Raw genomic sequence first — 12146 nt, forward strand, 5'->3', positions numbered from 1 at the left:
GGGAAACCAGTTCAGACTGGGAGGAAACCAGTTCAGACTGGGGGGAAACCAGTTCAGACTGGGGGGAAACCAGTTCAGACTGGGAGAGAACCAGAACTGGTTCTCTCCCAGTCTGAACTGGTAAACCAAGGTTTAGCTGCATCCTTACTGATGATTCTCCAGTTCATCTCCAGTATTTTTATAGTTTTTTTCTCCAAACTGGGATGTTTAAATGTTTGGTGTTTCCTGTGGGAAGTTTCTGTTTCCTGCCTGGTTGACCTTTTGACCTCTGTCCCTAACCGGCGTCCATCTTGGTTCCAGTGGCCAGCTGCGTGGTGGGCTTCCTGATCGGCCTGCTCTTCACGCAGCGCTGCGGGAACTACTTTGTGACGATGTTCGACGATTACTCCGCCACTCTGCCGCTCATCATCGTCGTCGTGTTCGAGACCTTCAGCGTGTCGTGGCTCTACGGCGCCGACAGGTGAGGCTGCCGCCGCCTCGGCGCGCTGCGCTGACGCCGCCACGTTGACGCCTCGGCGCGCTGCGCTGACGCCGCTACGTTGACGCCTCGGCGCGCTGCGCTGACGCCGCCATGTTGACGCCTCCGCCGGTCTCTGGTCTCCCTCCAGGTTCCTGGACGACATACAGGCCATGCTGGGCTGGAGGCCGTCGGTGGTCTACAAGTACCTGTGGAAGTACGTGTGTCTGGTGGCCATGCTGGGGCTGCTGGGCGCCACCACCGTCCGCATGTTCATGGAGACGCCGACGTACATGAGCTGGAACCAGGAAACGGTACGCAGCGGGTCAGAACCGCCTTCAGGGGATCTTTAAAAATCACCAATAATCAGAAACCAGAACAATCTGTTACACGCTTTACTTCCTTCCTTCATTTCTTTTCCTTTCTTTCCATTTGTGAAACAACAAAGTCAAAGTTGTTTCTGTACGTTATAATCTGAACACAAGTGCACACCGCACTTTTCAGATTTTATTAGCATCATAAACGACGTGTTTATTGAATCTGCCGAAATGTTGAAGTTGTTGTAGCAAAGGAGGAAAACATGAAAGCTGAAGTTTTAAAACTTCGTTTTTCGTCTCGTCTGGTTTTTCCGTCTGATGGATGTTTTGTTTTCCAGGCGTCGGAGGTCCGGCTGCCGTACCCCGGCTGGGCTCTGGCGGTTCTGGCCCTGCTGATCGTCTTCGCCATGCTGCCCGTCCCGGTCGGGTTCATCTACTCGGTTCTGCAGGACCGCAGGCGGCCGACCAGCAGGCACACGGAGGCGGGTCTCTACCGCATCGTTAACTTTGACGAAACGCCCATGACGGACATGACCGACCCGGACCGGACCGACGACCCGGACCGGACCGAACCGGACCACCGGAACGGCTTCACACCGTCTGAGTCTTAGAGATTTACACGACGCAGGATTAGGGCCGGACTAAGAGATTATTTTTAATTACAATTAAAAAAAATCATAATATTACCAGAATAAAAGTCGCAAAATTAGGAGAAAAGTCGTTTTTCAGATATTCAAACCCTTTTTGAATATCTTGCTGAATATCAGATTTGCGGTAGATTGTGACAAAATATTTTAAATAAATGATTTCCCCTTTTTGTCTGGACAGTAAATCAATAACAAATCGTAATAGACGTGGTCAGTTTCAATCAGTAAAACATCTGGTTGAATATTTGGAATATTCCAGGTTGAATATTCCGGGTTGAATATTCCAGGCTGGATTTATTTGTTAAACTTTCGTTCCAGAATATAAATTCCCCAGATGCTCAACGTTCCTGTGTTGGAGTTATCCTGGAATCACTTTATTCCGTTTTTATCGCAACATTCCAACGTTTTTTCCAATCAGTAAATTTTTTTTACTACGATTTTTTTCATTTCATTACAACTTTCTCTTATTATTATAACTTTTTTTACAAATAACTTTGTCGTGACTATTCTGGTAATATTTCTCTTTTTTGCATATTATTACAACTTCTGGTAATAATATGACTAAAATGTAGTTATTACAACTTTATTATTACAAAATGTTTCTCGTGTTATGATTGTTCTTACGACATTGTAACTTTTGTCGTACGACTTTTTTCTCACATTGTTGCGATTTTTATTCTGGTTTCATCTCTCTTCTTGTCTGCATTTTTTCTGGTATTACGACTTTTTTCATATGAGTTTATTCTCATAATATTACGACTTTATTTAGATAATATTGTGACTTTATTCTCATAATTATTTTTTGGCCCTAATGCTCCGTCACAGAAATGACCAAAATTCTGCCATAACAACTTTAATCCACCATTTCCGGAGCAAAAACTTTCATTTTTAAATATTTAAAACATTTTCCCCTATTTATTTTCACAAAGTTAAATTAAATCCATAAGTTTATGGATTTATTAAATTATTTTTGCAACAGGAATATCTTTTAAAAAGTTGATATTTGAGGAACTGAAACGCTGCTAAACCAACCCGTCATGATCCATTCCTGCACATCCTTGTTTCACGACTTTATGTTTTTACAAACTGATGGTTCAGAAGCGACGCAGCTGCACATCTACGACCTCTTGACCTTTCAGATGGACCTCATGAACCGAGCTGCTGTCCGCATTTCGGTTTCTGCAGCTCGTCTCTGCCAAACATTTTATCTGAATCTTCAGTTTGCCGTTTTCAGACCTGGATGTCTACGGCGCCGTAAATGTTTACACTGACTGTTACTCCAGAACAGTTTCCGCTAAGCATCGAGTTTCCCAGAGAAAACGAGAAATGTTTGTTGTTTTCACGATATATCGGTGTGAACATCGGTATCATTATCGCAATCGGTTGATGAGTAAAACCGGAGCTTCTGATGTTTATTTGTTTTGATCTTTATTCTGTTGCTGACAGAAACGCGGCGCAGAACGTTCAGCTGAAATGGTGTCGGCGGTTCTGGTCCAGAGAAAAGATAATAAAATATTTAGGCTGATACTGATATTAATCCTGCTCTTATATCCGATAACCGATATCATTTGTATCGGTACGTTTGACACTGTAAAGAGGCGTTGCGCGTGAAGACGAAGGCTCTGGCGTAAAAGAAAAAATGCAGTTAGTTGTGTTAAAATTTTAATGTTAAAATCTGTCATTAAACAGAATGTACTCCTTAAAGCCGATACCGATGTAGATGCCGATACATCATGAAGCCCTAAAAGTATTTACATTTCCTATCAGCCTCCATCTCCAAAACATTCGCCGTTTGGCTGAAACTTGCATGTGAAGCTGATGTTTTCTGCTCTCATCTACCTCCGCTACCGTCTGGAAACCAGACCTCTGCTTTTTCATTCTTCCATAACCGAACAACTGACTGAGCGATCCGCCAGCCCTGCGCCCGCTCAGCAACGGTCAGGACCCTGTTACCAACTTCACTATTTAATTCTTTTCAGAAAGAAAAAAACATCTGAATGAGCAGGTGAGACTCAAACATTTATTGGCCAGAAAACTGCAGTCAGTTCTAATATTTATTAATCTCCCAGATAAATATCAGTTATTGGCATCGGCTGAAATTAGTAAATCGGTGCTTCCTGCCCTTTGGTTCCAGGATCTGTTCTGTCCCGGTCCAGACCGGCCGCCGTTTCAGAGAGTTGGGTCTGGTTTGGGTTTCAGCCTCATGACATGGATGTGATTTAAAGTCGTTCTGCTGACTGAATCAGTCGTTTGAGCCACGTCCATGTCTGCAGTGTAAATATGTAAAAAGCAGAAACTGAAGCTAAATTAAATGAGCTTGTAGATATTTTCAGTTTCTAGTTTTATGTTTCAGCTTTTTGTGATTTTTAGTTTTTATTCTGTGATTTTTCACTCTTAATGTTTTAAACTGGAGTCACATGAACATAAAAAGCTGCATTTTAAGTGCCTTCAACATAAATAAGGCAAAACAAAATGTTTTTTGGTATTTAATGTTTTACAGCTGGTAAACAAATGTAAAAATGAATTTTCTCTGTATTTGTCGTAATAAAACTTTTGCAGCAATATCTTTTTGTTCCTGTCAGATTCTATTTTCTTCTTTTTCACTGATTTAAATTAAATGATCTGTAAGGAAGGTAGAAAACTGACCTGCAGCTGGAAGTGATGAATTTATCCAGGAAAAACTTTTTACATTTCTTTTGGTTTCAGTTGAGCAGAAAAAACTTGAACATTTCTGTGCTGGACTTTGAAAACTTTAAATGCCTGAGATTAATTTAAAAATATCCTTTCATTTTTATTTTATATTTTACACATTTCAAGCTGAAAGCTCTTTTGGCACGTCTGACGTGAATCTGAAAATTTAGTTTTTGACTTGTTGCTCAGAAAATATCCTTGTTTTATAAATAAACATTTAATTTAAAAGTTGTAGTTTTTCTAGTAAGTTTCTGACTTGTAGAGCACAGACAAGGATTTTCAAAAAACAAATTCTGGGATTAATTTTTTTCCCCAGATATTTCTGAACATTTCTAAACATTTCTGGGTTTTTGGTTGGTTTTTAGTCCTTTTCTGTCTAATCCGAGTTTTGGCGACGTTTTCCTGTCGGTTTGGGTTTTCTGCAGGATCGTGGGGTTGATGAAACGTTTCTGCTCATGTTCTCCACCGTAACACTTTCTGCTCCCTGCTGTGTGAAATCTGCTCCTTTATCTGCCTGGGAAAGAGAAACTCTGAGGTCAAAGGTCAGGAAATGAAACGCTGATGGAAAGTTTGGTCTGAAACGTGAAGCTGACTGAACATTTCTTTATGGGGAGGAGATGTTGAAACGCTCGGCTCTGTTGACGTCAGGAAAGATAATTTAAATTTGTTTCTGCGTTTCAGTTCAAAAGGTGAAACAATGTAGATTCATTTAGTTTCACTTTTATTTGGATATTTATCTACTACAGTTTTTAAACAGTTTTAACGTCTTTCAGCCAACAGTTGGAGAGAAGGAAACCACAAATATACATTATGACTAATTTAGTAATCGGTTAATATTCAAATGTTTACATTTAGAAAATGTTTGAATTTTCTGGCCGAGATTTAAAGAAAAAACACTTAAAAGGTAAAACATTTGAATATTACACACATATATATGATTATTGATTTTAAAAATCATTTTAATATTTAATTATTAAATATTTTTACTTGGAAAATAAAAGAAAACGCCGTCTTGAGTTGCTGTACTCATCACTCACCACAAGGGGGAGCGGCAGCCTTCAAATACAATTGTTCTGGTTTAAAAACTGCTTTTTAAATCTGTTCTGGTTTCAGATGCAGTTTTTATTTCTACAAACTGAAAGCTGAACTTACGGTCCATTTTCCATTAAACTGATTTCTATATTAGCTGCTTCAGTTTCAGGTTTAAACTCATTTAAAACCAGAAGAAGTAAAACAAAGATTGTCTTTATTCAAATTAAATTATGTCACTATTTATATCACCTTTTTAAAGACGATAAACTTCCCTTCACATTCATACAAAGACCCTTTATTTTGTTCTTTCTCTTTATTTTTTATCTGGTTCAAAGTGCTGCAGATCAGCGTTTAATAATCTCCGTCTCCATGACATGATGCTGCTTTTCTGCGGGATTCCCTGAAGAAATAACGACGTCTTTGGGGATTTCAGTCGTCTTGGATCCAGTCTCACTTCATTCAGCCTGAAAGGCAGAAAGAACAACAGCCAGCCAGAGGAAAGCAGCGCCTTGGTTCCTAAAACTCAGGTAAAAACTCATTTTTAATAACGCCCGGCTTTTCTTCAGAGATCTGAATGTTTGTAAGGGGAAGAAAGTCCTGCTGGATGAAATCTGGGCTTCAGTTTTAGTCTTATTATGAAAGAAAGATGAGAAACAGCTAAAACATTTTTATTAAGAGCTCATAAAAACATTAAAGGAGCGGTATAATTTAAAATCGACTTTACTTAAATTTTTTCCATCATGTTTTAATGTTTTTCCCTCATCAAAGCAAACATGGAGTTGTTTAATGTTAGAGAAATCCTTTCATCTCCATGGTAACCATTCAGCTGCTAAATGCCTGGGTGGACCTAGCCCCGCCTCCGAGACGCAGCTCCTCCCCCATTCAGCTCCTTCAGACTAGCCAGCAGAAATTAGCAAACAGCTCATTGTAGGAGCTGCTGCTGAGAGCAGCGCTGGTAAAAACGTTAAAGGGTTAATAGAGGAGCCATGTTGGGACGACTTCCTGGAGACGGAGCTTCAGGAAGAGCAGGAGCTTCTTAAAGAGACAGAGGCCCAATTTCAAGATGATAATTACAAAGACAAATGTTATTTTAAGTCATATTTGATATACAAAACTTTTTGTTCTCCATTCTGATCAGTTCTGGGACCAAAGGTGTGGAATCCAGTGGTTTACTGCATTATTACTGAAAATGTAGACAAAATGCCTCACTTTGTTTTATTATTTAGCTCAACATTTTTCTAAATCATATTTGATATATATAGTTTTTATATAACAACTGAAAGTAACATAACACCTTAGTTCTGCAGTAAAGTGGCCCTATGTGGCTGGAAGACACACAGTACCGGCCCTTTAAGGCTGAGGAAGATGGAGGAGTTTGTTTGTGTTTCAGATGGTCGCCATGGGAGGCCTTGCCGCTCTGTGCCTGCTGCTGATGTTTCCGCCCAGCAGCTCTCAGGTCACCCTGCAGTCTGAGAGGAAGATGAGCCCGGCTCTTCCTCCCCCGCCTCCTCACATCCGGGACCTCCTCGTCCAGGACGACGCAGCTCATCTCAACGCTAAGAGGACGTGTAAGTTCCCGGGACTCTGATTTTGGCTCCAGTGGATTTAAAGCTGCAGTAACTCTTATAAATCAAATGTCTCCATGTTGGCAGTTTGTTTTGAGACAGAAATTCACCAAAAACAACCAATCAGAGCCAGGAGGAGGAGCTTAACGCTGCCAATCATCCTCATGTACCAACTGCTGTATGCGCTAATGGCAGAGAAGCAACTTACAGAAAAATTGTTTATCATCTGTCATTGGTGGCTTTGCTAACTAGCATTAGCATTTACAAAGGGCTGTGGAGGGTGATTGACAGCGCTAAGCCCCGCCTCCTGGCTCTGATTGGTTGTTTCTAGTCAGTAATTGAAAAACAAAAGGAGCTTGTGTTTTTTGTTATCAAACCATCATGGCATCATGATGAAAACGATTTTAATAAAAGTTACGTACTGCAGCTGTAACGTTTTCCTGCTGGTTCTGATCCAGATGCTCCCGTAGACAAAGACAACGCCAAGATTTTCCTTTTCATCGCCGCGTCAGTCGGGACTGTCGCTCTGATGGCTGCAGTTTACTGCATCTACAACAACTTCTACACCAAACAGCAGTACCTGCACGCGCAGCTGCAGGACGACCCAGGTCTGCCCGCCACACGCCTGAGCAAAACTCTCCTGCTTCTGTCACATTTGCTTTTCCTTTATTATTCTTGTTCCTCCAATCAGAACCGAGTCATCCCGTCCAGGGTCGGTTCAGGAGGATCTGGGGCCCGGGGCAGGAGACAGGTTTGGGCCCCGATACACACAAGTTTAGAAAAATTAACATTTTTAATTTTTCTAAACTTGTTTCCCTGTTTAAAATATGATGGAGCATTACAGGGCCAGGCTAAGAAAAAGATTAAATTATGGGACTAAAATGATGGGAATAAATTTGTACTTTATTTGTACATTATAATGACTTTTATCATTTATTTTTTTACTTTAATTTTGTACAATTTTATTCTCGCATTATTAGAACTTTATTCTAACAGAAAGTCTTTGTTATGATTAATTTATTTTTGTATTACAGCTTCATTCTCATATCATTGCAACTTTTTCCACACATAATTTAAACTTTGTTCTGGTAATATTATGACCTCATTCTCAAATTATTACAACTTTATTCTGTTATGTGACTTTTTGTTGCATTATTACTTTATTCTTGTTGAACTTTATTTGCTCATTATTGCAAGTTTTCTTGTGGTATTATTATGATTTTTATGTTGTATTATCGCAAAGTTTGTCTGTTAATATTAAGACTATTGTCGTAGACTTTCAGCTGATTTTCTGACCTCCCGCCTGCAGAGGGCACCGCAGACGCCCTGGACGCTCCCGGGTTTTTCCACGGCCCCGCTGCTGACTCGTCCTCCATGAGTTTGCAGAAATCGGGCTACGGTTCGCTGGCGGACACGCCGTCCATCATCTCCATGGCGCCCAGCCTGTCGCCGCCTCCAGCCGCCATGCCGTTCCCGCCGCTCTTCCTCTCCTCGCGCTCCCTGAGAACCATATCGGCTCAGGATCTGGAGAAGAGCTGCATCTGAAGCACAAGCTGCACAAGCTGCACAGGCCGCTGTATGGAGCTCCAATAGGGCCATACAGTTTGTTCAAAGAAAAAAAAAATTAGCTAAAAAAAAAGATCTGAAACTGAAAAACTTGGATCTGAAAAGTAGTTTTGAACTTCCTATTTCAGTTTTAAACTTTTTTTTTTTAGTTTCAAATTATTTTTCTGTTTCAAATCTTTTTCAATTTTAATTTTCTTCTTTAGTTTTTCACTTTCAATTTTTTTTCATTTTCTTAATTATGTTTGTGTCACAATAATAATTTATTATTTTTAGTCTCAATTTTTGTTTTAGTTTCAAGTTTTTTGGGTTGTAATTATTTTTACTTTTGAACAAACTTTATGGCTCTGTTTTAGCTCCATACGGCTGTGCTTTCTATTTCATTCTCTGTCCATCCCTAGCTGTATGAACCACGACCCCAGTGACCTCTGACCCCTCTCCACCAGCTCCAGTGTGAGAAGTTTTGTCAGTTTATGTAAAATCAGCAGCTTCCTGTTCAGTAGGAAATAAAAGCCTCAAACGAACCATTGCTGTGGTTTATCGTTTTCCGTCAGTCTGGGAATTCAGTCTCTCATGACTTCGTTCCAGGAAATAAAATGGATAAATCAGAAATATGAAAGCCCCAGATAAGCTGAGCCTGAAGTTTAATGTTGTTTTTGTTGAAGACGGTTTTCATTCTGGAGCCATTAAAGGTAATTTTCTCTCAGATTAAACCACCTGTGGCCACGAAGCTGCAGGTTCAGACCAACGGCGCCTTGAAGGGAAACTGATTTCTATAATCCTGGATTTTTTAGCTGTTTGAACAAATATTTTAAATAAATCTCTTTTTTATCTGATTGCTAAAAGTCATAAATTATTTTGATACTTTTGTTTAAATAGTTGATGAGTCAACTTGATCCAAACTGGGGAGAAACCAGTTAACCAAACCGCTTTTGGACTGGAGGAGCTGGAACTATTTACAGTTTATTTTTAAAGTGGCAGAATCATCAAAAATCTACTTTTTTATCTTCCCATAATGTTTTCATGTTTTTCCCTGCAGTGTTGCTTTGATTCCTTCATGTTTGACAAATCCTTTCATCTCCATGGCAACCATTCAGCTGTCCAAAGAGCCTATTTGGACCTAGCCCCGCCTCCAAGGCGCAGCTTCTCCCCCATTCAGCTCCTTCAGACTAGCCAGCAGAAATTAGCAAACAGCTCATTGTAGGAGCTGCTGCTCAGAGCAACGCTGGAAAAAACGTTAAAGGGTTAATAGAGGAGCCATGTTGGGACGACTTCCTGGAGGAGGAGCTTCAGGAAGAGCAGAAGTAAGAAGACAGACGCCCAATTAATAAATCAGGTCATATTTGATATTTTCAGCATTTTTATAACAACTGAAGGTCACATATTTACTGGCTGTGCTACAAAATGACACTATGTGTCTGGAAAACGCATGACACTGGCCCTTTAAGAAGATAATCATTGAAAGATAACATTTAACACTCCTATGTTTGAGATGAACAATTTTTTTACTTTTCAAACTAAGAAAAGGTTTTGTCTAGAAAATTCTGAGATTTTTCTAGCAATTATTCGACTTTTCAAATTTAGATATTTCCATTTTGTTCTACAATTTTTTTCTATTAAATTAAACTGAAATTTATGAGGTTTTTTTGCAGTTCTTTCCCTTTTGGAGCTCAGATTTTTTTTTCTGGAAAATTTCTGAGAATAATCCTAAAATGTTTGAGATTTTTGCTGGAAATGTACTCCTTTTTTATATGCACACAGTAATTTTATTATGTCGTCATAGAAACAAATTCTAACAATTAGATAATTTTACTTAACTAAAAGTAAAATGTAGCCGTCCAAGAATTAAAAAAAGCATTTGGTACAAAGTTTACTGATCAAATAATGAATCATTTAATATTGACAAATTACATCATCAGACGGACCAAAATATAAAGTTATAAAGTGGAGATTTTAATATTTTAAGGACCAAAATTAGAATAATTTATAAAAATAGCAAAATAACAAAATCAGCAAAAAGAAAATGTTTCAAATCAGTTTCAATAAAAAACTGATGAAACTTTAACAGAATCTGCAGCTGCGTGTGTCACGATCCGTGTTTCTGTTTATTTTTGAGATTTTCTGTGTTCAGTCTCTGTCCTCCCCGTTGATTGTTTCCCAGGTGTGTCTCATCCCCTTGATTACCCCGTGTGTATTTAAACCCACCTGTTGTCCTTGTCTCTCGTCGGAATCCAGGTAACACGTCAAGTGTTACCTGGATTCCTTGTGCCGTCTGATGTTCTTCGTGCTGTTGCTCTGTTTACCTGGATTATCACCATTAAACTCTTCATCTTCACCTTCAACCTGGGTCTACCTGCGTCCCTATCCTCACCACAACAAACCACATCATGACAGAGTGTCTGTCTGGTGAGTTTTGGTTAAAACATGTTTGATTTTCATTCAGTGTAATTAAATCCAGATTTACTCAAGAGAATAAATACTTCAGAATAAAATTACTCACGTAAAAGTGAAAAGTACAACGTAAAATACTCCAAAAAGTAATTTTTTCAAAAAGGTTACTCAAGTAAATATAGTTACTCCCCAACTCTGTCAATTTGTGATTTATATAAATAATAAAGTTGTAGTAAACACTTCACGTCATGCGTTTTAACGCAGTTTAAAGTTGATTCTTGGACGCATAAAAAGCGCAAACCTTCCGGAGAGCATCCCGCAGTTCCCGCCCGGTGAGTCCTGCGTGCCCCGGTCCGGGTCCACTCCCTCCATTCACGGCCGCTGCGCGCCCAGAATAGCCCGGCTCGGCTGAAAAAAGCCGGAGCGCCGGGAGGAAGTGACATGCTCTCCTCCACTACTCACTGCTGGAGATTAGCGCGCAGGCAGCTGTAATCTGCTTCAGCACCGCGGCCACAGACGCCGCCTGGCCATGAATCCTCCCCAAAGTTCCCTGGAAGGGAACCGCCGCGGACCCAAACCTCATTAAAACAAGTTCGTGTGGATACGGAAGCAAAAGTTCGGCTGGAAATGTATTTATGATTATTAGAAACCAGAAAATCCCGGGACAGCTGCCTCAGATTTGGGAGCTTGAAGGAATCTGATGATCAGGTGAATAGAAGCAGATTTTTTTAAGGAAGCAGAGGAGAAGGCTGTGCGCTCGGAACCGGACCGGACCGTGAGGATGGAGATCCGGCCGGACAGGTTCAAAGCTGTGGCAGCGAAGACTCTGGGGAAGATTTACGGGTAGGTCGATCCTCTGAATGCATAAGGCGAAAACCGAAGTTATCGCGATCCGCCGCAGGGCCGGTCCGATGTGGCGGCGCCCCTGGGCGGAGTATTACCTGGGGGCGCCACGTTCTCCTTTACAGGATTTTACATTTAAACAAGTAGCTGGGTTAAAGAGGTAATTTAGAGCATTTTATTGTCATAAAGGTAACTATGAATATTAATCATTAATTCATCATGTAAATGACAGATTTAGCCAGAGTGACTAACTTTCTACTTTGTTTTTTTTTTTTTTTAATATTTTTTATATTTAATTTCCATATTCGTTCTGAAAACTTTCATTCAGAGATTTATTTATCCTTTCCTGTTCTGGTATTGATACATTTTAGCTGCTTTTTGATGCATTTGTGTTTTGTAACCTTTAAAACAAAAAAGGCAGGAGATCCAACTTGATTTGTTGCAAATAATCAAATTAAGGTTATCCTAGTAAATATCTTGCGTTTATTAAGTTGTCGTGTTAAAGAAACGTAAATTAAGTTTGACATGCAAAAAATTATATATTTTTTTTTTTTAGTTGGAGCGCCGTTCTCTTTTTTTTTTCAGTGTAATGTTTCATGATTTTCCCACCTCAGATTTGTAATTATTACCTTTAATTTGT

The 12146-nt window shown here is 39.8% G+C and overlaps 1 protein-coding gene across 3 annotated transcripts in view; it reads left to right on the plus strand.

Annotated features, from left to right (window-relative positions):
• LOC106951328 (sodium-dependent neutral amino acid transporter B(0)AT2-like) overlaps positions 1 to 1385 on the plus strand; it is a 16799-nt gene extending 15414 nt beyond the window's left edge. For all 3 annotated transcript variants that reach the window (XM_015038778.1, XM_015038777.1, XM_015038776.1), the window contains exons 10-12: positions 301 to 460; positions 609 to 771; positions 1113 to 1385. In XM_015038778.1, coding sequence (XP_014894264.1) covers positions 301 to 460; positions 609 to 771; positions 1113 to 1385 — 596 coding nt within the window. The remainder of the gene's footprint in view (positions 1 to 300; positions 461 to 608; positions 772 to 1112) is intronic.
• The last annotated feature ends 10761 nt before the right edge of the window (positions 1386 to 12146 follow it).

The sequence above is a fragment of the Poecilia latipinna genome, unplaced genomic scaffold (assembly GCF_001443285.1).
Source record: "Poecilia latipinna isolate Pla-1442-1.1 unplaced genomic scaffold, P_latipinna-1.0 Scaffold451, whole genome shotgun sequence".
In the NCBI taxonomy this organism is placed as follows: Eukaryota; Metazoa; Chordata; class Actinopteri; order Cyprinodontiformes; family Poeciliidae; genus Poecilia; species Poecilia latipinna.